This window comes from Haliotis cracherodii, unplaced genomic scaffold, assembly GCF_022045235.1.
Source record: "Haliotis cracherodii isolate W230 unplaced genomic scaffold, xgHalCrac1.p SCAF_11, whole genome shotgun sequence".
Taxonomy (NCBI): Eukaryota; Metazoa; Mollusca; class Gastropoda; order Lepetellida; family Haliotidae; genus Haliotis; species Haliotis cracherodii.
The window spans coordinates 38,115,075-38,142,289 of record NW_027266266.1 but is presented as its reverse complement, the minus strand read 5'-3'; the positions used below and the strand labels follow the sequence as shown (position 1 = coordinate 38,142,289).

Here is a 27,215-nt window from a genome sequence, read left to right as displayed (position 1 = left end):
ATACATTGTGAAGCCCATTGGCGGGGCACCCGCCTTGATATTGCTAGAACTAAGCTAACTCACCCACTCTTGCTAAAGCCTACGCCTTCTACGGGTGTTAAAATAAATGACAATATTCCTGTAAGCTGTTGCGGCGTGCAAAGTAACAGTCTGAATCAAGACGTTTTGATAAGACAGACGACTCATTAAATTGTAGTAATACCTATCAAATGAATAGAAACCGAACGTCATAGAAGGTGATATGTTGACGGGGGAGTAATGATTGATATGACTATCTATGCATCAGTAGTTATATGTACAGGTAGATGTCTGAAATAGAAGATGGGTGAGAACAAATGTGCTTGAGCGTCCCGTTCAGGATAATTTCACTCATAGCGATGAATTTGAACGTGTGTCAATATGACTTGCTTGTTCCATTCCGGACATTTACAACTTTCACAGTGCCGGTCCATTGAGATACCTTGCCACAATTTAACATGTGTACCAAGCCGACAAGTTCTTGTTTTATCCCATTAATGCCGAGCGCAAGACTAGATACAACAACAAATAAAGAAAATATGCAGATGAAAATTTACCCTACTGTCCATTTTTATCCCAAATACGTCTTGATGAAGAGATATCAATTTGGAAACTGTTTCACCTAAGTATGTTATGAAAGTTAAAGGCAGGGGCACCACTCCTATATCAAATGTGTATTGTATGTATAATATTCAAACCGAAGGTAAGAACACGATTTGTCATACGACGTCCCAGTATAATGTCTTGTGAATCCAGTCATTCGAAACCTAGTATAAGGCAGTGGTGTGGGTCGTGCTACCATATGCCCCTCTGTAAGGTAGGAACATGATTTGTCATCAGATGTCCCTGTATAATGTAAGTTGTGAATACAGCGATTCGAAACCAAGTATAAGTTTTGTTTGTATGGTTTGTTTGTTGTTTAACGCCGCACTCAACAATATTCCAGCTATATGACGGCGGTCTGTAAATCATCGAGTCTGGGCCAGACAATCCAGTGATTGATACCATGATCATAGATCCACGCAATTGAGATCGATGACATGCATCAACCAAGTCAGCGAGCCTGACCACCCGATCCCGTTAGTCGTCTCTTACGACAAGCATAGTCGTCTTTTTCGGCAAGCATGGGTTGCTGAAGACCTATTCTACCCCGGAATCAAGTATAAGGTTGTGATGTGAGTCTTGTTACCATATGACCCGTTGTAAGGTAATTTGTCATCAGACGCCCCCGTTTACTGTCGACGTTTTGGACTGAGTGTGTTTTTATAAATATTCCATCAATATGACGGCATGAAATACCAAGAATCGGATTCACATAGGTCTGTTTTATTTCTGAAACATCGACTCGTAGCTTCTTTGATGTAATAAGTGAATTGCTTTAATCATCTCATGACTTCCCAGCATTGAACAGTTCGAGACAATACAACTTACGGTTTCAGTCAAATGTTGCCTCAACATTGGCTGCAACATGTTGTATATGTCACAGTAAAAATGATATAAAAAGTCCTCTATTATGTGTACTTCATGAGATTATTCACACGTGGTGTACGTACATATGTCTTTCAAAAAAAGAAACGCAATGCCAGATTTGTGTGAGGTAGGTAAATACATTTAAACGAGGAACCGTACAAGGTATTGAGCCAAAATGTTGTGGAGAGAACACTTGGTGATTGTAGTCATCTCAGTTATCGGTACATAGGAAAAGTCCAAGGTGAAGGTCAGCTACCATCAATGATGAGTATGTCCCCCTTGGTAATCAATAGCGGCCTGACATCTCCTGCCCATGGAAGAGACGGGTATGCGAACCACATCCTTGGGAATGGTAGCTCCACTCGGTCTGCAACGCAAAAGCCAACTGCTGCGACGTCCGGGGTTGTGGTTGACGTCGGCGTAGCCTTCTATCCAATTCATCCCACAGGTGCTCGATCGGGTTCACATCCGGGGATCTGGAGGCTCGGGGGAGAACATCGCCGTTGTTGTTGTGTAGACAGGCTCTTGTGATCCGTGCTGTATGCGGTCGAGCGTTGTCCTGCTGGAATACACCGTTGCCGTTAGCTGCAATTTGGAGGACGTGTGGCAGGAGAATTTCGTTGATGTATTGTTGAGCCGTACGATTCTCCTGTATATGGACCAAACCTGTCCTGCCATGATGAGAGATAGTCGCCCACATCGTAACGCTACCCCCACCAAACCTGCCCACTTCCTGTACGCAGTTTCCGGCGTAACGTCCTCCTCGGCGTCTGTAGACCCGTGCTCTTCAATCCCCTCGACGGAGGAGAAATCTTGATTCGTCGCTGAACCAGACATCTGTCCATCGCAGTTGAGGCCATACCCTTTTTTGACGAATGCAGTCGTTGTTGACGATGTTGTCGACTCGATATGACGCGTCGAACAGGATGTCTTGCTCGTAGACCTGTTGCTCTTAAACGGTTTCGCCTGGTCGGAGATTCTGCGCAGTCCGAGTATTTGGGATATGTTTGAGGTGGCTGTGGTCGTCCTTTAACGTAGGTGGCTGAGTCGGATGTAGCGATCTTGGGCGGGGTCGGTTACTCTTGGTCGTCCCGACCTTGACCGATCACGTGTTGACCCATGCTATTGAAACCGATCACAAAGCTCTGTGGTGGAGCTGAGCACTACATTGAAAACCCTGGCTACAACTAATCAGGCCTGCAAGCGACCTATGACGTTTTTTCTTTGCACTTGTGTCAATCTTGGCATGTTGTTGAACTGTCACTGTGCGATTGTCATGCAATCAAAACCCCTGCAATTTAACACCGTTCATTGTGATGCTGCACGTGCAGTACGTGCAGCTCCATGGCCCTTTTGTTATAGCACTGGGGGCGTTTTTTCCGAATCGTACGTGTTTCCAGACTAATGGTTTGCATGTCCTTGTTGTGATCATTTTTATCCGGAAAATTTGTCACTGGCACTATAACATATTTAACCTCTTCATCTGCACCTCTTGGACCTCTAATTTTGCTTTTAGGGCAAAAAATATCCGTTTTGCGTTTCTTTTTTGAAGAGTATATAAACACCATGAAGGAGACCTCAAATATGTTTTTTGCATTCGCTTTAACATGAAAGTAAAACATGAAAGTATTACGGTAATTCGGAACAATCAATAGTACGAAATTCAGATTCGAAAATATATTACTTTTAGACAATGTGACAACCCATGTGAATAAATACTTCAAAAATGAATTGTCATGTGGTCAAACTCTGGGGGTACGCATGATAAGAAGGATTAGTGCACTGAGTAAAATGTCCACAGTGTTCCTTAGATATACCAGGATTTTCCGACGATAATAGAAGCGACAAAAACCGCTTCCATAATCATAAGAAATCTCCATAAGCAATTATTGTACGGTTCCAACAATAAGAAGCATGTGTTTATGATCATGAATCAATCTCCACTAGTGATGATACCAGGTACCTTATGTTGTTCATATGTTCACGAGAATTCAATTTGATTAATAGAAATGCGCCATAGATTGCATCTTTTGCGTTATGAATCCAGCTGTGTGAATGAAACAGTTGTTAACAACTTTACATGATAGAAGATCAAGGCTTCAAACAAAGACCGTGATAGTTAAAAAACAATTTGCCTGGCCTGAAGAAAATAAGGCATCAAGGAGATTCACACAACGTACGTTGGCGTCCTGTCGTTAAATATTGAGAGCATTATAATGGACCACGCCCTCAGCGTATTGTTAACAAACCACCACCGATTAGGGTGATCGAGGGCATTAGTGCAACACACAGCCTCAGGTCTGAAGAGTTCTAGTATGCGAATTGCATTCAAACATGGTTCTTATTACTTCAAAGACAAAAATATATTGTTACTTCTTGTGCTGGATACTAAACTTACAACACAGAATAAGAATGACCCCCATCCTGGAGTGATGACCATATTTAATTGCAGATTTGACACTTCCTTACTGTCAGGCTTTGGTGTAAGTTATCAAGTATAGCAAAAAGAGAAAAGTGTACGTACTTAACCAAGATGTACACGTAAGCCACATGTCGAGAACTCGGCCTATTTAGAAACACGTTCCCAATACACATTTCTTTCTGATACTGGTTGTAGCATTATCTGACTTTGTGTGGCATTGTCACTGCCAAAAATATTGTTACATTCCGCACAAAACATAAACGAACCTGGAATATCAAGGGTTGTGATTGCAGAATTGACGGCCGAAAACGGATGTTCTTTTAATTTTGTCGTTCGTCGAAGCAAACCACAATAACAATCTCTAATTGAAACAGCTGATTTGACAACGGTTGCACCACAACAACACAACAACAGCAACAACAACAACAACAGTAGGTTGCAGTATTCTGTTACTACAATGGTGTGGCATAACACTTCGGGCATACAACACAACATAAATCGACAATGGTAGTGTATTGTTTAAGAACAACATATTTCCAAATATGGCTCCTTATTGTTTGTGCCACAATGACATGTGGAACGTCAAAGGAGTGACGTGCAGAAAATGGACCTTGAAAAGATTGTTTAATGGTTTCATTGAACGTTGGCGTTTCATGCAAAGTACATGTGTGTGTGAGTGGCGGATGGTACTGGCAGGACACCATAGCCCTTTTCGCGAATACCTGGTGTCATCACTAATTTTTAGTGATCCATTCATATACTTGTCACCGCTATTTTGCTTTAGCACCGTGGATCCTGTTGTGGTGGGTAATCGAGATGGGACTTTCTCTAGCTTTGACGTTCTCTATATACAAAAGTAGGTGTGTATATTGACTGAGATGACAATTGTAAGCAATTCTAGCGCAGATGCGATGTGATTGTCGCGTAAAATAATATTCAGACGCTAGATTTAGCTTCAGTTTTTTAGACATATCGATAGATATGTGTCAACCAGCCAGGGCGCTGCCTCCTTGTTTCTTGTAAGTTTCGTATTTTGTCCTCTTCGTGGAAAAAACGATAAACCCCACAATTTCATTTAATTTGTTTCAGGAAGATACCGAACGTTTTAGTCCTGGCGGCGTGGTGGAGCGGTGCATACATTTACTGCCAAGAGGAAAATGGTAAGTAGGATAACTGTTACTAGTTCCCGTAATAACCCTATAACTGGCAGTAGTTTAAGTCTTAATCACCTATCACATCTACTTTTTTTCTTTTCAGATCCATGTTGGAACTTTAGGGACATTCCTGACTTGCCACGTCGACATCCAAATTACAGCTTGTCGATGGGAGAGGTGTCCTTAAACGACCAAACGAATTTCACTGAAGCATGGTATGGCAATGTCCACTACAGGTTAACGACTGAACCACCCCTGCTTGGCCGTTGTGGTTCTCACTACCCAATTTGGAGAAATCGTAAGTAATAGTAAGCTGCAGTATTACATGTGTCCCCTACTAACGTATATTGTCCTAACCTGCTGAACATATCAACTAAACATGTTGAGTGGACAACTCATTACTGTATTAGCAGGTCAGTAAACTATCACCTTTTGTTTACTTGTTTCAAGATAAACATAGCTGATATTCTAAGTTGCTATATAATTCAATAAGTTATATAGTGTTACATTATTTGACATGCATTTTTCAATTATACTGACAGTTAAAGAAATATGTGATTATCAAAACACCCTGTCAAAGACCATGCGTTCATATTTATGTTTTTTTAGTAAACGCCGCAGCCAGCGACCAAAAAAAAGCCCTGATGTGCATAATGTCGGGAGATAATCCTTGTTTTGTCGAAAAAAATGTACGTGTGAAAAACTGTTCTGGCTTTGAAGTGTACCAACTGAAACAGACTAAAGTTCGCCTCTCCTCATACTGCTTTGGTAAGTACGTGTCCCTCATATGCCTCACGCTATTTGTCATCTTTATTTCCTCTATGTGTGTATCACTCTGTTTCTTCCTGTCAAAGCCCAACGTTCAGACGACGTATCTTTCTCCCCTTAAATGTCCACTTGTATCATGAAGACAATCATCACCTCACGTACAATCAACACTCTACGTACATTCGTTGCTAGTCGGTTTAATTAGTAGCTAAACATAACATTGTTTAGTTCTGAATTTCTGGACGTACAAAGGTATCCCCGTGTTATGGGTTTTCGGACGCTTAAGAAACATTCGTAGTTTTTTCTACGAAAAACCTATGACGTCCGAAAACCTATTATCCGACAATAGAAATAAAGCTAATAGAAAATGTACATTTCTCAGTTGAACACATATTAGATTTACAACTATTTTACTATTATTTAAAATGTCATCATATGTGACACATGTTGCAAAGTTCAATGAGTATGACGTCATAATTTTCGGGGAGAAATCTGACGTTGCCACGCGTTCAATATCACTTATCATTAGATTCAGATAATCTTGGAGTCGTAATACGCAATGCTTATTAATCAAAATAGGTACATATATCAACGTAGACTCTTTATCGCATCTCACAACGAACGTGTACGTAATTTGATTCGTTTTAAACATATTCTGTTTGTAAACCATTATGCAACTTTGATACGTATTTTATCAAATGTGTTACAGAGCCAAAGTCGTCACAAGGTAAGGATAAATTTTATGTTCTAATAAGATAAAGAACCTGAAGGATAGCAGTAGGGAAAGTAGAGGAAACCAAATGTCACCTATTTACGTCATGTCATGATCAGTTTGTTTTCTTTTTAGTTATATATAAAAACAAAAAGGGTTTGGGTGATCCTGGCACAGTCAGGCTGGTTAGGCTCATCATCAGCTCAGGGCCCCTTCCCCCTCTTCACGCAGCCCAGACAGCGAATGGGACTTCTCTCGGGAAGCGCTGCCTAGTCAAACCCACCCAGAACGTTTTGGAGAATGTGAAGACTCCCCAACACTGCAGCCTTCTGCATTACCCAGATTGTCAGAAGGGCTGTATTCCTGGTAGCAAACCCGGGTACTCTCCCAATGTCAGTTAACCGATTGGGAGGTACCAAACCTAAGGCACCGAGGACAGTGGGGAGTCGGACAACATGGTACTTGGGGTGCAAGCGTGATATTGCGAAAGCGAGGTCCACATATTTGCCATGTTTTTCCTCAATCTTGTCAATCACATTAGTGTCAAAGGGGACAAAAAATTAAATTAATGATATAAATGATTTCATTGGATTTATCAAAAAGGACAAGTTCAGTACAAAACCATCAACAAAACAACACTGATATTAAGATTATGTCCCACATCCTTTTCTCGTTTAAGAAAACATTGGAATGCCTTGTTGTCATCATGAGTTTTAACATGTTCCACAAGAGGATCATCGGACAAATAAATGTGTGATAACAAGCACAATATGATTATATCATGAAGAGCCTCCACGTTAATCAAACATTGTTATTAACATTACATTATATTATATTATATCCTTGACGTATCATGTCATTTATATTGCTACATGTATGCACATGGCTGTCAGTACTGACTATCAGAGAGGATTTACTCAACAGTAGCTCCATATGGTTTTACTCTGAATAAGTTTGTCTTTTTAACCGAATGCATAATATGTAAGATTTTAAAATAACAAACAAGCAATGCTAGAAAGAGCATTTGGAATAAACTGTATCTTATTATATGCTGAACGTTGCAAATCTGTTTTTCAGCTGCACCTGCATTTCTCACGAAACCAAGAATAACTCCGGCTGTTGAACATGTCTCATCGACAAAGAGCCAATTTCTGTTCCGGTGTGAATTCAGCAGGAGTCTTACAGAAGCATTTTATTATGAGACTAACTGGTTTATCGACGGGAAGCCATTCCACAAGTTTGCCCCGATGATTTGGAATGGCACATACATCAACAGCACAGCTCTGACAGAAACACTTCTTTTGGAAAGGGGCAAGCGGGCTGGTTGTCACGTAGGTTCTGCAGTGTGCCCGGGCAGGGCCAAAGTGAGATTATGGCCTACAAGAAGCAACATTATTGTTATATTTATTTTCATTGATGTTGCATAAATGGCACATGTGCAGCACATCAATGGAGATATGGCTTCATGTCGTTCGTCAGCTCAGTAACAGTGTGCGTTATATCAATTAATTCTAATTTCAGTTACGGTGAGAGCAAGGAATGGTCCAGATCTTCCACCTGGTGGTCATGAACTTTCAGTAGAATATTTTGGCGGTATCAAGGTATGGACTGTTCAAACTTTGATGTCGCTTTGTTAACGCCATATTAGTTCAGGATAAGATAAATCAAATCACGCACATGCGCACGCAAAAATTACTTACACAGTCACGCACGCACACACACACACACACACACACACACACACACACACACACACACACACACACACACACACACACACACACACACACACATATATATATATATATATATATATATATATATATATATATATATATTAAATAATAAAGTCCACGTTAGTCCATCATCTTCATTACAACTGTGACGTCATAATGTATTTACACACTCCAGCGACGACACCAAGTAATTTAACAATTGTAGGGAGACATTTGAATTAAATATACAGTATTTGTAAAGTAACAGTGCAACATTTACGATTGAAATGACAAATCTATTAATACATTTTAGAGTTCAATTTTGGTTTCATCAATTGGATAAACATTTGTTCTTTTTCCAGTCTAAGCTGCTTGTTACTTGTATACAATTTATAAAACGGAAAAAATAATTATTAAGTATGACGTCATTATATGTCAATGTCAGTTACACTGAAGAGCTGTCATGAGACAGCGAAAGTACTATGTATGAAACTGATATAAAGAAGATGATGGACTAACGTGGACTTTATTATTTTATTATATATTACAATGTACACCGAGTGAACATTTACCTAATTTTTGTATATATATATATATGTATATATATATATAGTTTGATTATATATAGTTTGATTACAATATATATTGTGTTACCAATGTAGCCAGCGAACAAGTTTGGCACCTAAATAATTTTAGCACTGTTTTACATTTTAAATCTTCAGATTGATTTTGTTTCACTTTAGTATCATATAACAAGGTTTGTTGACCATTTACATATAGATACATCAGTCATATACGCCCATCGATTTACATCATGGTGAAGAAGCACATATACGGATTCAAAGCTTGGTTCCTTTCGGATGTGGGTCGTCTGTTGCTCATTCAGACTGCAAGCTGTCAATTTCTGCAAGACATTTTCAAGCCAGTAATAGTCTTACCGGAGCTTGTAAACCAGGAGTTGTTGTGGCAGGATCTTGTGGTATACCCCCCATAACTGCAGCCCGTTTATCCGTAACAATGACTGTTATGGGCCAGGTGGTTGATGTCAACGATAACTATGACGACATATCACGGTTTGAATTGATCGTGAACTCGGACAACCTTCCTTTCTTTGAGAATTATACGATTGGACAGGTAACGGTAAGTATGTCTCTTATCCATACTTACATATTAAGTTTATAAGATATAAGTCAGTAAAAGGAACTTATATTCATTTAGGTTCAGGAACCGAGAGAACAAACACTTCTGTACTCGACTTTTCCAGACATTCGCACTTTTGAGGGGGTCCCCTCTTAGGAAGTCGACAAAAATAGGGACCTGGTGGTTAGGTTCTGTGACGTGACTGGCTGTGTGTCTTCGTACCCGGCCGACGTTGATCAAGTGGAAATTATTCCCGCCCCAGTTTCGATTACATACAGCCACTGTGATCTAGATGTCATTTGGTATACTGTGTCACACAACAACATATTGACCAATTTAACGATTTCATTTTCATTCTCCGTCTATTGCGCCCAAACATTAAGTATAGCGGTTTTGTGCTCCAGACCGACCGACCATCCGTCCAAATGCATCTTCCCATGGCAAGTGAGTTAACAGTCCAGTTTCTACCCTTGCCGAACTAGCCTGGGATTATGGAGTTATGTTTTGGCTGGACTAACAGGTCTATGCATAGTGAAACGAAATCTACATCTGGTTCCTAAACTGTCGTGCAGATTTCGGTCGATTGCAGGATTTGCAAACCATGTGTATCACCAATTGCAACTCATCGTCAATAGATATTTCCCCAATCTTTTCATGTTTTTAATCAAGGTGCTCGCATGATATGGTGCACTAACTTAGACCTGTTTTATCACAATATAGATTTTGATTATCGATCAGATCGTCTTGACTGGGCACCGCCATTTTGTTTGAGGTCTGGTGAGGTGAAATAGGGTTCGGAAATAGAGTCCGAACTAATGCCGATTTTATAGTGCTAGTTCCCTGAGATATCATGTCGCAGTTTAACATGAATACCTCCTCTCAGACACAGTCCTTGTTTTAGCCCTTTAATACCAGAACCGCCTCCGTGGTCAAGTGGTAGAGCGTCCGCCCGGAGAGCGGAAGGTCCGGGGTTCGATCCCCGACCGCGTCATACCAAAAGACGTTAAAAGATGGTACTTGATGTTACCCCGTCTGGCGCTCGACATTAAGGGGCTGAAACAAGGACTGGTCGGCTAGGAGTCAGTATACTGTGTCTGAGTGGGGTATTCATGTTAAACTGCGGCATGGTATCTCAGTGCGCTAGCACTATAAATCGGCATCAGTCCGGACTAGTACAAGCAGCCACACAAACACACACATGTACATGCACGTCGCTATATAAGTGCAATAATCTTGGACGCGACGTTAAACCCCTTTTCACCTCACCTCACCTTTAATGCCAAGCGTCAGGCAGGGTAGCAACATGTACCGTCTTTTAACGTCTTTTGATATGAAGCCGAACCGAACGGGCGAACGCTCTACCACTAGACTAGTCCAAGGCCAAATGCAAGAAAAGTGCAGATCTTTTAGGATCTCACAGAAACAGTAAAAGTGTTATCCAGTAACTTGTAAGACACCTCCCACCCTCCAGAGATTCCTCTCAGTTTGGAACTAGCCACAGAATGTGTCAGGTTACTGTAACTATTAACAAAGAAGGTTTTCTCCTTTGCTTGACCAACAACCCGTTGGTTGAACATGTAGAGCACAGTCTCTGATTAAGTGTGTGTGTGTGTTTTATGTCTTCGAAGTTCTGTAGTTAATTTATGGTTACTTCATCTTAGTTTAGAAGAGTGCACTCGATATTTTCTTATTTTACAGTGACTGAGAAAGGGTTCTTATTTTATTTTATTTTTAACTACGCTGTATGTCCTAAGGATGCTTCCTGTACCTTTGCTTGCATTAGCATCTGAGGTTTCCTTGAAGAGAAAGTCTTGATGTTATTGTCTCTTTGAATGTTGGTGATAGGAAATCAGAATTACTTATTGTAATATTGTATTTGTTTTTTTTTTACGAATAGATTGTGATGGTATACCCATCCTATTCGTTATTCACCGAAGGTTTTTTTGTTACATTTTCCCGAGGCAAAGGCGTTAACTGACAATAAAAGTTTCCAACCTTGCCCACTTAGGCTGGAATTTCCAGACTCGATCGTCGCGCCACCAATGGCATTTACGAGTTTTGACCCTTCTACTGACCAATCAGATTCCACCTCTCATATTACTTGCAATTGTTTCAAACATAAAAGTGGTCTGATCGATAATACTTAGATCTGACTGGGAGCCATTTAATCAATAGGGTGCCATCTTGTCCTCAAAGCGCTAACGTTATCCAAGGCCTTCACAGCCACGTGTTGTATTGGGGTTTTTTTTGCAAGAAGGAGACTTTTTATGAATAAGGTATTCGCACTTTGAAGTTTCCTGAACATGGACGAGGTTTGTAATGGGTTAAGAACACACAAGGATGCCCCGGCACACGCCAATTTCGTAGTGGCGATGTAAGCGCAAGCACTACCTAATTTTTTACGGCGATTGTACAAGCAAACCATTTGAGTATTCGATTTTGGAAGAGGTCGGAAATGGATATAGAATACCCTGGGGCACTCCGGCATACACGAATTTCATAGCAGCGATATACTGCAAGAAGTGCCTTACTAATGACGGCGTTGGTACTGGGTAACAATTTGAGGATTTAAATATGGTCAAATATTTTTGTGTACTTTTTTTGCTTGCGTCACTTGGAACCCACCTTTGCTGCTTACATCTTTACATATTTTGATTTAGATATATAATTTACTGAAGTTCCGTGCATCACATTCGAGATACGTGATAAACGACGAAATATTGTAGGTGTCAGAACTGTCAGCGACATACCGACGCAACAGCGAGCAAACCATGCATGTCAGTTTATGAACAGCGTTACCTATTCACCACGACTGTTGTTATTGTACGTGTATGGACTTTACCTTACGAAGTGCATCAAATCACTTGAACACTTTAATGAAGAATTTGCAAAATGCCCCAGTTGGCGATAAACAGCAAATTCAGTCATGGATTTACAAAAGTTTAAGGAGAATGAATGAATGGCTAAGCTTTGTTCCGGAGGATTGATTTTATGCCCCAGATTTCACTATTATATAGGATTACTGGCTCGATAAACGTTTTGAATAATTTTCAAGTAAGAGAGCTATAGGTATAAAAAGAGCTAAACAAACATTATTTTTTAAGTTTACCATTTGCTTCAAATGTAATTCCTATGTAATTATATCTATCCGTAACTAGTATTTTTGTATCACCAACATTTGTTTTGTCACCATTTATCTTTCAAAATACACTTCGACAATCGAGTAACACTTGTAGTATTTTTTGGTCATCTGCAAACAACAACGAAGGACACATTTTTAATAATTAGGTATTATATAATATCTTTCAGATTTGATACATCGTGGAGGATCTTTGAGGAAAATATATAATGTGGGAGACAAAACGCATCCTTGTCTTACCCCGATGTTGGAGTTAAAGGATTGTGAAATGCCCTTTTCAGTTTTCACTTCATAAGAGATATCCTTATATAGATTTTCTCAGACTTTATTTGGTAATATCTTTGTTGGGAGTACTGATCAGTCAACAGAATCAAAGGCCTTTTGAAAGTCTACAAAGCAACTATACATTCTTTTCTAAGAACATATACATTATCTGAAGTTCGGTATCCCCTTCTAAATCCAGACAGACAGTGGTCTTGTAATACAGTTTTTTTCATGTGTCCCATTGCTCTTTCATTTATGAAGTTGCAAAATAGTTTACGCAAGCAGCTGTTCGGTGTAAAACGCCTGTAGTTGTTTTGGTCACGCTTATCACCCTTCTCATGTAAGAATGCATTGGAATAGAGCTAGATGGAGCTGGCTAGACTTGCTTCTCTATACATATCTAGATTATTTTCCTTTCATAAAATAATTATATTCCACAGTCATGGTGAAGGACAGAGCTCTTTGGTAAGTGACCACTATTTAAGACATAAAACAGTTCAACCAACTGGTATATCAATGTACAATATATTGACTTTAAAAATTAATTCCTTATGTTATCTTCGCCTGGACTTTTAATTGTTTTATATAAGTGAGGATTTCATTAGCTGTTTTTTGTGTGTTTTTTTTAAAGACTATCACATATTTTCATATCGCTTTGTTTGTGTGTTATAAATATTCCTGAAGTGGTTTGTTAGCTTCTCAGGATCAGGGTAAATAAATTCTAATATCAATTAATAGTTTCCAGGATAATTTGGGTTCCTTGCTTTTTTTGATAAGATTTCCAAATGTTCCAGCTGAGTTTGTTTATATATACGTTGTTTTCTTCTGAGTAACTTTTGCATTCTTTTTGTTTTGCAAAAAAAGACCCCTATTATGAATTGATACATTGTTTTCCTATTGAACTCATGTTATTATTACGTTTTGCTTCTTAACATTCAACATCATACCATTGACCCTTTTTGTTACATGTCACTTATTTTTGCAAGGCTTTGTTGATAATTTGTTGACGGATTGTAAAATATCAGAGAATACACCAACGAGTGCTTCACATTCAGAACTACCTTGTGGGCTGAAGGTTAACATAAAATTGTTTATGACGGTTTGAATATTTAGGCTCAAAGTAGAAATTTCAACAGACATGTGACTATTGGAATGCAAGCGTCTAATACCCCTGTATTCAGTAAAGGTTACATTTGTGGCCTTATGAAAAATTATGCCAATTATATGAAAACATATGTTTACCACACTTAATGCAGAACAGAGTATATAAATATCATCATTGTGCCGTTAATAGACATTTTAACTTTTCATATGTGTCATTCACATTGTGAATATATCCAATGACTATCATTCTTTACCCTCCTCTCTTCGAATAAAAAGAGCAAACCCAACTCATTGAGTCTCTTACTCCGTGCTGACCATCTGCAAAAATTTAAACCACGTGGTCTAGTGGAGGCTGACAGGCACTGGAGCTCTACATGGTCCAGCTGTGCAGTGTTGGTGATATGGCGGGAGGTATCATATTACCTGATATTGATGGTATCGCTACATTTTGCCCAAAAGTAAGACCATGGTGGCGGTATCCACTTTGCTTGAAGTACATGCAAGTGATATGGAATCTGATTGGTCAGTAGGAGGGACATAGAAGGGTCATGACTCGTAATAGCGACTGGTGTCGCTACGATCAAGGCCAGAAATTCCAGCCAATTTCGGCAAGGGTAACAAACTGGACTTTTATAGTGTCAATTAATTCTCTTGCCTCGGGAAGATGCATTTCGCTCTTGAGGTAATGGCTTGATGGGACTCGTACTTGGTACGAGTTGAAATCGCCAGCCACTTCAAACTCTGTTCAACTTTTCTCTGTTCAATTATACTATATTCATATATGTATATAAAATTAATATTTCTTGATGTATGTGATATTAGGTACGACTGAGGAATAAGACATCAAAAGCAGAAAGGCAGAGATGTTCCTTGCAAAACGAACCATATCTGCACTCTTTTGGGAGGTATGCCCACGTCAACTGTCATTACGAATAATCTGGATAATCAAATACGGTTGTTTACAAGACCATTGTAAAGCTATTAACAATATAATATTAAACCAGAGGGGGCGCGGGTGTCCCAATCGTCTAAGGTGCCGCAGTTCGCTGTGCTTCCCTTTGGCGCAGTTTCTTTTTCCCGTTGGTATATTATTTGTCGCACCCTTTTACTCAATCCAATAAATGTGAGCGTCTTCACCTGAGTTACTGTGTCTTAAGGTTCAAGCGCTAACGACTATTGAATCAAAATGTGCTGTTTTGTTTTACAAACCTCTCCAAAACGACAATAGAACTCCATGTCTCCCCCACTATTGTATTGTTTTCGGTAGATAGGCATATCTTTAAAGTAAATCCACACCAGTAGATACATAAAAGAGCGCTTGGCTTCTCTAAATCAAAATGGCGTTGGCATACAATTTATTATCCCCGGACCTAAAAGGGAGAGGGTATATTGCTATACCAAGTAACTCCACCCGTTCGTCCTTCCGAGGACATTTTTGTGTGCGACCTATAACTTTCAAACTAACGCATAAATTATGTTCAAGCTTGGTGAACACTTTCTATACCATTAGGAGAGATGCAGTGCGAAGTTTGATTTCAATATTTGGATTTACTTAAATAAATACAGCAATCTTTCCTTATTTTACTTACAATTTTTATTTTTTACTTCAACATTTATGCGACCAATAACTTGAGAACTACTTCATGGATTCTTTTCAAATTTAAGGAACACTTTCTATACTAATAGGGGACATGCACTGCTAAGTTTGATTTCGATATGTGGATTTTCTGAAACAGTATCATGTTTTCGTTCTGAACTTTAAATTGTGTTTACTTCAACATTTGTTGCGACCTGTAACATGAGAACGTCATCATGGATTCTTTACCTATTGGACGTTCAATTTCTATGCTAATAGTTGCGGTGCGGTGCAGTGTATTTTCGGAAGAAACATGTTTTTTTCATGTAATGAACTTAGAAATATGTTGGAGTCGAAGTCGGGGGTATAAATGACCATTGCTCACTTTTTTGCCTTGTTTATACTGTTTCATATATAACATGGTTTTAAAGACGTTATGAAACATCTTTATTAACAAATAAAGAAACTAAAGTAAACACAAAATGTGACTGACACTGACCCCGAATATTGTAATTGACTTGTCACATGATCAGTATTGACACGTCATGTGCTGAATATTGTGTCGTCTCCCTCGAAAAACAATATGGCGTCTGGTAATACCATTTCACGGTTCGCAGGTTACTGTAAGGAAACAGAGTGTTTACACTTGTAAGATCATAACGCATTTAACAAATATTGCCTACATAACGTAGATTGAGTGAAATGTAAATATGCAAGCAAACACACACTGTTAAATATTATGACACATGAATATTGTTGTCTTTGACGAGTAGATAGTAGATAGTTTTACTTGCTTGTATGTACATTGGTGCACACATGTTTTGATGGCATTGCTATACTATCCGTTACGAGTCTATGTATTAATTTAATATTGTGTTTTAGGCGATGGTCTCGTAGTATGAAAAATTACTATGGCAAGGAAGGTGTGTTTACGCTTTACAAACACACTACAGATCCAATAGAGGTAACTGTTCTTTTGAACAAACGGTATTTATTTGGTACATTCTGAAAATATTTTCCTCTTTGGCTCGTGTGTTTCATTACTAGTCATTAGAAAGGTTCATGATAGATGGGATTAGCCATTTCAAGGTTTCACTTTGTTTTTGTTAAATCTAAAAAAATACCAGAGATAATGTTTCTTGTCGTACAAAAAAAGATCTAGCTACATGAGCTACGAAAAGGCTTATATATTTCATGCATTTCTGAAAGTTGGCAAAGTAAAAACATTTATGACATGATGGTTATGCTTCATACTGTCATCTTCAGGTTCAAGTACAAACTCGCAACTGCTCAATAGTAGGGCCTGGAAGCTGCACGTGTGGACTTGCCGTACGTGTTGGGAAGACATTGTTTGAAATCAGCAGGTGTAAGACACCAATATGGATCAGAGAGTACACAAGGTGCGGAACCGAGGGAGAAGAAGTTGAGGTCAGGAGAACCGGAACAAATAGTTATCAGGTACTTTTCAGGTACATATTTAGCTTGAACAGGGAGGCAAAAATAATTTCCGTCGAAGAAGTGGTGCGCAGTAGCTGTGGCTTGTGGGTCGGATGGTTGCATGTAGTAACCGATGGCCAACAATACACCAAGTCTTCCTTTATGGGCATACGATCGGCGGTCAGCAGGCACTTGACATTTGACAGAAATATCAATATTTTGTAGGACATTGAGTGAAATATATTTCACTTTCTATCTTATCTGGGCAGAAAGGGCGCACCTGTCGTAAGGAATACGGGGAGTCGACTGTACCAAAGTTTTTTTACTACATTTAGTGGCAGTCTTCGGCAATGAAGAAGGGTTTTCGAGGAAGCATTATGTTTCGATCCCACGATCATAGGGGTCTGGCGTGCCCAAGGGACGCAACTCTGCGGCGTCTTAGACGCCTAGACCACCCCTTACCCCTCCTGGTCATACGTTTTGAAATATATTAAATAACATATTTTTCTTATTTCTGTTCATACATGTTTCATGTTTCATAACCCAGTTGTAATGAAATGAGAAGGCATATACTGTGACACGTTTAGTGTTTCTTTCAAAAACTTTTACATGTACATTTGAGTCCTCAGCTCAACATTGCCACATGATTGATCTATACTACTCACAATTTGATAAGGATCACTAGGTGATATGTGTGTAAGTTACCACAAACATAACAAAAGACATGACTCTGACTCAGAAACGTGTTTAATCATGTTATGAATGAAAATTCATGAACGGCATGAACTTGTATCAATATGGAATGTTTGAAATCTGCAAACACCAAAAGGCATTTCATTAAAAAATGTTAACAGCAAACAAGAAAAAGAATTACACAGTTATGAGGGATAGTCCATCATTACACTTAGTCGATGAAGTGTCAATATCGAGTATGACCTCCCCTTGCATCAATGACGGCCTGACAACGTCGAGAAATGCTGTCAATAAGCACCCGGATGTTCCCAATGGGAAGGTTGTTCCACTCTTCCACGAGGGCATGTCCGAGCTCTGCCAAAGTCGTGGGTTGTGCTCTACGGCGTGAAAGGGCAACCTGCAGCATGTTCCAGACATGCTCAATCGGGTTCAAGTCCGGCGAGGGCGCTGGCCAATCCATGCGGACAATTGTCTCCTGCTCAAGGTACTGCTCAACCACCCTGGCGCGATGAGGACGGGCGTTATCATCCATCAGGATGAACTCAGTGCCAACAGCACCAGCGTAGGGTCTGACGTACACATCGAGGATCTCATCCCGGTACCTCACCCCCGTCATTGTTCCTCTCTCCAGGACATGAAGATCTGTCCTTCCATCTCTGTTGATTCCACCCCAGACCATGATGGAACCACCACCATAACGGTCATGTTCACTGATGTTGGCATCATGGAAACGTTCACGTTGTCGTCGCCACACCCGCTGCCTCCTGTCTGTAAAGTCCAAACAATACCTGTACTCATCGGTGAACAGAACTGGAACCCAATCGTTCCGTGTCCAAGTGACATGATCTTCAGCCCATTCCAATCGCTCCCGCCGATGTCGAACAGTCAGGGGGATTCGGACACATGCCCTTCTCGAGTAGAGACCTGCATTGTGAAGACGATTCCGTATCGTCTGAGTGGACACATTCACCCCCGAGCCGTTCAGGAGGTCGTTACGTAGTCTGGTTGCTGTCCAGAAGGGATGACGTCGTGCCTGAAGAGCCACAAAATGATCTTGGCGTTGGGTTGTCGACCTCTGACGACCACCCCCATGTCGGTGTGCTGCTGTACCAAAATTTTGCTGTCGGGACCAGGCCATGCTTACAACGCTCTGGCTGACGTTTAGTGCATTGGCAACGTCACGTTGTGAATAGCCATCATCAAGCATTCCAATACATCTGCCCAGTTGTTCTGTCGTCAGGCGACGCCTTACACGTTGAGGGGGCATTGCGTAGATAAACGTAGTGTAAACACTCAATTGAGTTTAAAGTTTCAGAATGAATCAGACACCGTTGCCTGATTGGAAATCGTGCAAGGGTAGCAAAAGCATGAACTGTAATGTGAAACGCATTTCCCATGGCATGAAATGCACGTGCAAGTGTGTTGGAGACGTTTTTGATTTCACTTGAACACAATATTGCCAGTTATGCAGTTATTTTGTTTTTTTATTAAGAAAAATATCTACGATCCTTATCAAATTTTGAGTAGTATATTTGTCGACTCGCCTCTTTGCAAACAATGCCTCATATTTGGGCTAACGGTCATAACCAAGTGGGCGTGACTTAAGTGTGTATAATAATATAAGTTCCTATTTGTTTCTCAAATACTTTTGTAAAAAAAAATATGTGTTTCAGATACACCTGCCTACAGGTGGTTGGATAGATGTAACAATATCCATTGACCTCCTAAATGTTTATTTCAATCCGTCTGTCCGGGACATTGGCAATAGTGCGGGACTGTGCGGTGATTTGTCTTCTGACCACCAAGGACACTTTGTTAAAAAGGATGGCAGCTCGACAAATGACATAGATGTCCACTTCAGTTCATGGAGGTAACACAATATGCAGAAAAAAATGTACTGTTCTGGCACATTAACTATTTGGTGAAGAGTGCAGCTGGTTCTTTGCATGGATGATCCCAGATGTGATCTGTAAACATGCTTGCAGAATGTCGATCCCTATTTAAACATGGCCTCCATAGCAAATATGATATAAAAGGTCCTATTTTCAATTACTCAATCAATGTGTCTTTACCAAATTTGATATTAGTAAGCATGGCCTTTGTGACATTACGAGTTAGTAATACGTAGAATAGCATACGTCACGTTTGTATGAACTAGCAACTGCCTGTTGACTCTCCTTCATCTCCTGAGTGAGCTACGGAGCTTGATGTTTTTAAGTTCATCATATCCTTATTACTTAGTCGTGTAGTTAAGGTTGGATTTGATAATTGTTATATTGTCATTACTTATCACCTTTCTTTTCCTTATAAATACTGTGGCTCAGAATGGGTGTCCGCTCATTGAGCTTACCATTATGTGGATCGAGTTACAATCTGATATATGATTGGGTGTCACCCATCAAACACTGGTTGGTCTTCACATACCTGATAGTTAATAGCCGTGACAAAAGGCAACATCCATTCACCCTATCGAATGTATCAAGATTATGTTCTCGTCTCGATGCATATCTAAAATATTGTATTTTGCTTTAAGGATAGAGACGCATTCCTCCAGTCTGTTCATGCATAACGCGATCAATTTGAAAACCAAGTACACCCCTAACCGTAAATACTGCACATGCGATCAACCTGAGAACGGTACAGCACAAATCACATGTTCTGCACTGACTGCAAGTACAATTTGCTCCAACATATATGAGTTTTCAACCGTAAAGCCAGCAAAATGTTCAGTTGTTGGGAGAAAGAAGCGGAGGGCACTGTTGCGTGCACCATCAAGACGAAAACGAGTAAATATCCAGTGTTTTATCACTCTAAAGAAACCTTCAATGACATGTCCACAATACGATATTTTCACCTCATTAAAACAATGTACAATATAATCATAATGGTCACTTTTTACCACGCTACTGTTAATTCCCTTGGTTGTATCAGGGATCTCATCTATAAAAGTGTATTTAATCCACACGATGCCATGAAATGAAACACATATGTCACTGAAAACCACTTTTTAGTTGTGACAGCTTGAGAATAATTGACATTTGTAATGTTCTTTCTGTAGTCCAGTGCATAATGAACCTCAAATTGAAACTGTTAGAACGAACTAGCTTGATCGCCACATGTTTTAGGAAGTGGTGAGAAGATGGACTGAATCTGAAGCTAAGGCGTACTGTGACAACCTGTATTCGAGGTCTGCAACAGTGGATGTGTGTCGGGATGTGCCTGGTGTAGATGTGGACAGGAGCAAGCAGGAATGTATTTCAGATATCATGGTTTGTTTCTTCGATTTATTCTTATGTCACGGTACATCTATACATGATTGCCGATGATGAAGGCATTATTCTGAGTGGACATTTCGTCTTCCATATCACATACAGTGCATAACTTAAGTCGCATAGTCCCTGTAGTGTACATGCTGAATATGCCAGGTCGCTTGTCAACATGATGCACGATTCTATATCATGCGTTGACCTGTACATGGAAATGTCCCACCTCCTTCCTCACTAGCACCTTTTTCATTGAAATTGTTTGAGTGAACAGTGCTCTCGGTAAGAACAGCACATGCATACCCTTTTCATCGAAATCATCACTGATCGTCAGTGATCCATTTATATTCTTTTCGTCACTGTTTCACCTTTTTCATCCTATGGAATCTATTTCGGCAGATATTCGGACGATTTACATGGCGTTCACATGTTGAATAAACTAATTCGCTGATTGTGCTTTAATTGTGCTGTAATGAACAACCCCTTTACTTCATTCTAAATTTACAATGTTGGTGAAATAAAAGATTATCTAATGACCGGCAATAACTGTTCAACACGTCTTCATCCTTTGAACTGACCAGGATGTGCAAACACCGTGAAATCATCCGCTGTGGTCCATATCTGAGATACAAGGATTACTACTCTTTGGTTTTTAAAGAGAGAATACATCACCAATGCTTTTTTAAATATCTTCATCGCTGATTACTGATTGTATATCATATTTGATCTGTGTTTTAATTTCAGATCAGCGGCAACACAATATTTGCAAATATGTCCATAGACAGCGTGCGGTCCCCCTGTATCCATGAGGTTGCAGTAAACTCAACTTTACAAAAAAAAGACCCACAGAAACCATCCAAGCCAAGTGTTTTGGAAACGGTATTGTCGAGATCCTGCCCTGGAGACTGTACTGGACGAGGATCTTGTCATTTCGGTAAAAAGACATAAGTACTTACAGCGATCACACTTGTACATGTGTGCGAATTATTTGCAGCTGTCGTTAGTGTGGTTTATGTAAACGTCACCTGATTTAAAAGTTTGCCATTGTGTGAAGAGATAACAGGGATTTTGGTGTAGATACTTTTGTTTATGATTCAGGTAAATGTGTCTGTGTTCATGATCATGGTGGACCTGATTGCTCAGTCGACCTGAACCGCCCTCCTGACCTGTACTCCGCCGAAGATGGGGGTCACTGTGACCTAACAACTAGTGACTGTGAGGAACTAACCGTATATGGGGAGGTTTTCACTGGATCCCGTAACGCTACTTGTCGCATAAAGAAGTATAAAGTGAGTAATAATTAACCACATGGGTAATACATCTTTAGGTAGTATTTCTTGTTAAAGTATCATTACTCCATCTGCATGTTCAGCTTTAGTAACATGCCATTAAGGAAGTTCTATGGATTTCATTTCATCGTAAATCAATCCGAAAAACAACGTTTCCCAATACGCTGGATTTTTTTTGTAGGGTATTTCTAATCAAGAATAATTAATTAATTACACCTATACACTTTGCTTGTCATGATGTTAAAGCATGACATATAGTCTGCTGCTTTAACACGGCTCTATTGTATCCGCCAAGGTCACAGGTAACGGCGTCTTGGAGGACATGACAATGATTTCAACAGAAACCAGAGATGAAGGAATGAGTGAGATGGTGTGTCTTATCAGACCACATGTCAGACGTCAAGTGTTGCCTACGTCAGACGCTGGCCATGTGGTGATGGCTTACGAAATATCTGTATCCAACACTGGCGACATCTATAGTAACGACGTGGCGGTGATGGTGTATGACAGCAGCTGTGTACAGATCGATGAAAACACGAAACAGTGGACCATAAAGGTAATGATAAGATTTAAAGTTCCATATATATTTTTCAGCTTGGTGTTTGCAAGAATATTAGAAAATGGTGTGAGTGGTTTCGCAGTACACGTGGCGTTAATTGTTCGCGACGGGAATTTACAGCCGGGGATGAGTAAAGACGATCGTAATATTTTATTATGCGGCTTTCTTGTACGAAGGTATTTCTGTCGTTTCTCCTGTTTATGAAATGTTTTTTCTTTTGACAAACATTTCTAAATATGATTTTTTCGTTAAACGTGTTTCTTTCTGAACATGTTTTTATCCCCCTGACATATAATGATGGGGGGATATAGCCATCGGTATGTCCGTCTGCCCGCCTGTAATCATTTGCCCGGAGCATATTTCCTAAACCGTACAACCTAGCTTCACAAAACTTGGTACACTGAACAATCAGGCTCAGTAGAAGTGCCTTTTGCTCTTTAGAGATTTTTAGAATTTTATATTTTTGTCGTTTCCATGGAAATATGACTTAAACTTTTTCAATTTAAATTGAAAATTTATGAACTTAGGGTAATGTCCTCGTCTGGAGTTTATCTTCTAAACCATGCGACAGAGATTCACCAAACTTTATGCAAATATCAACCATGTTCACAAGTAGTGCAGTTTGTTATTTATAGATTTTAATCTTTTTAATTTGGAGCCCCTGACATATAATGAAACAAGATGTTAAGGTTGTTTTTTTGGTCAATCCCTAGTACATTATTTCTCTTTATGCCTTTGTGTCAAGAGGCTACTACAGAGCTTTTCATATGCGAATCTGCGAAGTTATTGTTATAATTACAATTTCATGAGATCATCAGAAAGTGAGCTGCATGAGCCAGTATTTAATAACCTTCATTATATTTCTGGTTTTGGCATCAAGGAAAAGGATTTCCTTGCCAATCTCAATACATGGGAAGTTACAGACAGTTTACCGACATGCCACATCGGGGGGATATGTCATCTTCGGATGACTCTTGTTGAAACATAAATCACCAAATCACCAAATGTAATTATTGGATTTGTGTTTCTGCGTTACAGGAAGGATTCTGTGTTGACCAGTCCAGGTGCATTCCCAAGGTTGCGGCTATTAAAGGTACGTTTTTAGAAGATACGCCGCTTTGAACAGAATTTCAGATACATAAAAGCGTGACAATCTTATGTTAGACGAACGCCCAAAATTATACGGGTCTTATCCGTTAACCGGGGGCACAGGTGGCCCAGTCGTCTAAAGCGCCGTGATTCGCTGTGCATAGTTCCATTCCTTGGGCAAGCCAGAAACCTATGATTGTGGATTCGAATCCCGGTTCGCCCCGATTATGTTTCTAGGTTTGTGAGCACCATACTCGTGCTCGTGTGCTTCACTTAAGGGGTAAACGTCTGAGACCGGCATCACTTCGAGCTTTCCTCCCACTTTAAGCTGACACGCCGTGATATAACTGGAATACTGTTAAAAGCGGCGTTAAACCCAACTCACTCACTCACTTATACGTTTCTCACTTGGGTGAAACCAACAAACAAGAGCATGGTGCTGACAATGGAAGCGAATTTCGGCGACTTATCCGACTGAGCCACCAATGCCTCCGTCAGAAAAGGTATTGGTGAGGTGTGGGATACAAAACTGAATATACCTTGTTTAAAAATGATATACGCAACACGTGTACAAGAGAGTTATTAAGCATCAACCCCTCTTGTGATAGCAGGGTGAAATTTGCCCGCAGTAACCAATGCTTGCCATAAGACGACGAAATTGAATCGGGTGTTCAGACCCGGTGAGTTGGCTGACCGAGAGTCATGGCGTGGATCCTTCCTCAAACATTAAGTCACTGGTTTTGCAGGACTGTTGCTTACTCTTTTAAAAATAAAACGAAAAAGGATCATTTACCTAACATATGTATAATTATCATGATGTTTACTTTAAGTTTACGTTTCTACTTCAAGTCCTGTCACAATCAAATTCCTTGTGCACAATAGCGATAAATTAGATATTTACTTTCATGTAATAAATTACATGTTTGACATCCCTGTGTATATGTCTGAAAAGCGGTTGCTCTAAAGATATGCGTGTATGATATGAAAACATAACAATTCACAATTACATTGTCAAGTGAGTCTAGGCCATTTGGATTGCATATCATCGGGACAAACGTATATAACCAGTGATTGCTTTGACTAGTTTTCCATTAGGCTTGCAGAAATGACCTCCCAAATAAAACATTTTTTTAACTACACTTCAATCTTTTACAGATGGCAAATGCACCGATCACGCAATCAAGGCCGCCTCAGACAACATCCTATTGCCCCTCTGGATCTGTGTCGGGACTGTGTCGCTTGCAGCTGTCTTATGCCTTCTGATCGGCATTATATGGTGTAGAATGAGGCAGAGAAGGAAGCAAACATACATTGTGGACGTGTTAAGATACTGATTCAAATTAAGAACACAAAAAGTATAAGATTCACCCCTATTCGGCTTTTGAATGAATTAATATTCGTACATCGATTATACCTGTAAAAATGTGTCGGCAATATCCTACAGCAACTGCTTATATCAGTGGTAAAACAAAGTGTTCACCTTTTCAAAGTGGTGCTGAATGAAATTGTGCAGGCCATAATGGAGGTGTGTTTTTTGTATTTCTGTTAAAACGCTCACGATAGTCACAGGACGTTTTATTGAGGATTTGATTACTTTTTTACTTTCTTACTTTTTTAGATGAAGTACAGCATGACGTTTTTCATGCACATATATATTACAAGTAACTAGTGGTTTATTGGTTATATTCTTGTATTCATTTCTAATTTAGCGTTTACAGCTATTTATTATAATATTGACAAAAAGCTTCAGATATAGAGGCACCCTTGTTGGGTGTGCAATGTGATCATCATCACGTTTGTTTAACTGAACGACTAATTCAATATATGGTGTAGTGAACATGCTTTTTCTGTGTATGACTTTTGTTTCATTATGTTCTGATTCTTTAATCACTGTTTGGCAGAATTTTGTTTTTAATGCGTATTTGCGCTGGCTTACTTGAAATTGTGTTTACACGTATACCAGTTTTAACTTGCTTGAGGAAATGTAAGAGAAATAAGAAAGTTACTGCTTACATGTCCAATAGTGTCTTGTATTGTAAACCAGCTGCTTGTAACGCATCACCTATCTACGACTGTATTGATCATGTTTGTGAGTTCTGCAGTTTGCGTCACATCTGGGGATAGCAATCAATACTCTAATTAGTTTCAGTTTATGATTCTGTATTTACACATCCTTTCTTGTGATTGTGAAGTTCTTTCTTTTTTTAATTTTCTGTCAACGCCTTTGTTTCAAGTATCAAATTGTGTATTCTCAAAACCCAGTTGCGTGTACATACATGTAACGTCAGTATATGTCATACACGATATTCTTTCTTTTGAAAGACAAAAACTCTATAGACTTTGGGAAAATATTCACAAAACAGGAAGTATTGTGCGCATTAAAGCTCATTAATTTTATTCACGCCCATAGCAGGTGATATTATGCACCACACGAAGGAAGAGGATTCCCCAAATTTATACATACTGGGAAATGAACGTATTATCCGAGGTCCATATGCAAAAACTTAGAGATATACGTATTATTTGCACATATTAACTTGGAGATTTCCATTATGACAAAAATTATTATTTATTTCGGAGCAGAACGAATATATTCACTTAAAGCTATAAACATAGCATAATGAGACGTTTACAGATGTCTGTTGTTTTAAGACAAAATATGCGATAGTTGTTCTGTTTAAATTTACATAGAATGTGACAACAGAAATGAGACAGTTACCTGTTCTTATATTAAAATAACTTGGCCAATTTCCAAACTGATGGTCGATTAAAGTAATATTGAGATATGAAACTTCTTGTTAAATTGAAATACATATGATTAAACAAGTAATGGTATTCATCTGCAATATCATTTGATGGACAAAATATACATTTTCTTTCCATAGGAGGAGTGTTGTGCCATCAACAGGTAGACGGGGACAAGAAAGTCTGAAATGAACGAAAATAATTTCACACTTATTGCATAAGTTTTGTACATACATTTTATTTCAATGTCAGTATTTTCTTTTATTTTCTTGCATAATCTGGTTTTGCTCGATATTTCTATATCAGAATTCTAATTTTGATTATATAGGTCTGTGAGTGTATCCTATATTTCACGACGAAGCCAATTAGTGTTTAAATAAAATTGGTCAATCCAAATATTATTATTGCTTGTAGTAAATAAAATATCTTAAATGAATGAAATACCTGTGTGTTGTTGAGATTTTTTTTGAGGTACTCTGAAGGACATTATCGATCAGATAGCATCGAATATATTTCTGTTGCGAATTTTGAACCAAAAGAGATCATTTAATGTAAATAGCAATATAGAGAGGCTTTCTTCCTTCCACTGTATAACATATGTGAGGGTGGTACTTTTCGTAATACATAATACTTTTTTCTTATACACGTCAAGGGGACG

At 39.2% G+C, this 27,215-nt stretch overlaps 1 protein-coding gene across 1 annotated transcript in view; it reads left to right on the top strand.

Moving 5' to 3' along the window:
* The window catches only part of LOC139455066 (von Willebrand factor D and EGF domain-containing protein-like), a 33,621-nt gene extending 6,659 nt beyond the window's left edge, over positions 1-26,962 (top strand). The window contains exons 2-19 of the mRNA XM_071236644.1: positions 5,000-5,070; positions 5,168-5,362; positions 5,674-5,832; positions 6,542-6,559; positions 7,622-7,897; positions 8,066-8,145; positions 9,040-9,399; positions 14,729-14,811; positions 16,365-16,446; positions 16,749-16,940; positions 19,286-19,482; positions 20,146-20,398; positions 20,738-20,881; positions 21,620-21,809; positions 21,974-22,164; positions 22,460-22,720; positions 23,762-23,816; positions 24,968-26,962. Coding sequence (XP_071092745.1) covers positions 5,000-5,070; positions 5,168-5,362; positions 5,674-5,832; positions 6,542-6,559; positions 7,622-7,897; positions 8,066-8,145; positions 9,040-9,399; positions 14,729-14,811; positions 16,365-16,446; positions 16,749-16,940; positions 19,286-19,482; positions 20,146-20,398; positions 20,738-20,881; positions 21,620-21,809; positions 21,974-22,164; positions 22,460-22,720; positions 23,762-23,816; positions 24,968-25,146 — 2,986 coding nt within the window. The 3' untranslated portion in view covers positions 25,147-26,962. The remainder of the gene's footprint in view (positions 1-4,999; positions 5,071-5,167; positions 5,363-5,673; positions 5,833-6,541; positions 6,560-7,621; positions 7,898-8,065; positions 8,146-9,039; positions 9,400-14,728; positions 14,812-16,364; positions 16,447-16,748; positions 16,941-19,285; positions 19,483-20,145; positions 20,399-20,737; positions 20,882-21,619; positions 21,810-21,973; positions 22,165-22,459; positions 22,721-23,761; positions 23,817-24,967) is intronic.
* Positions 26,963-27,215: the final 253 nt, after the last annotated feature.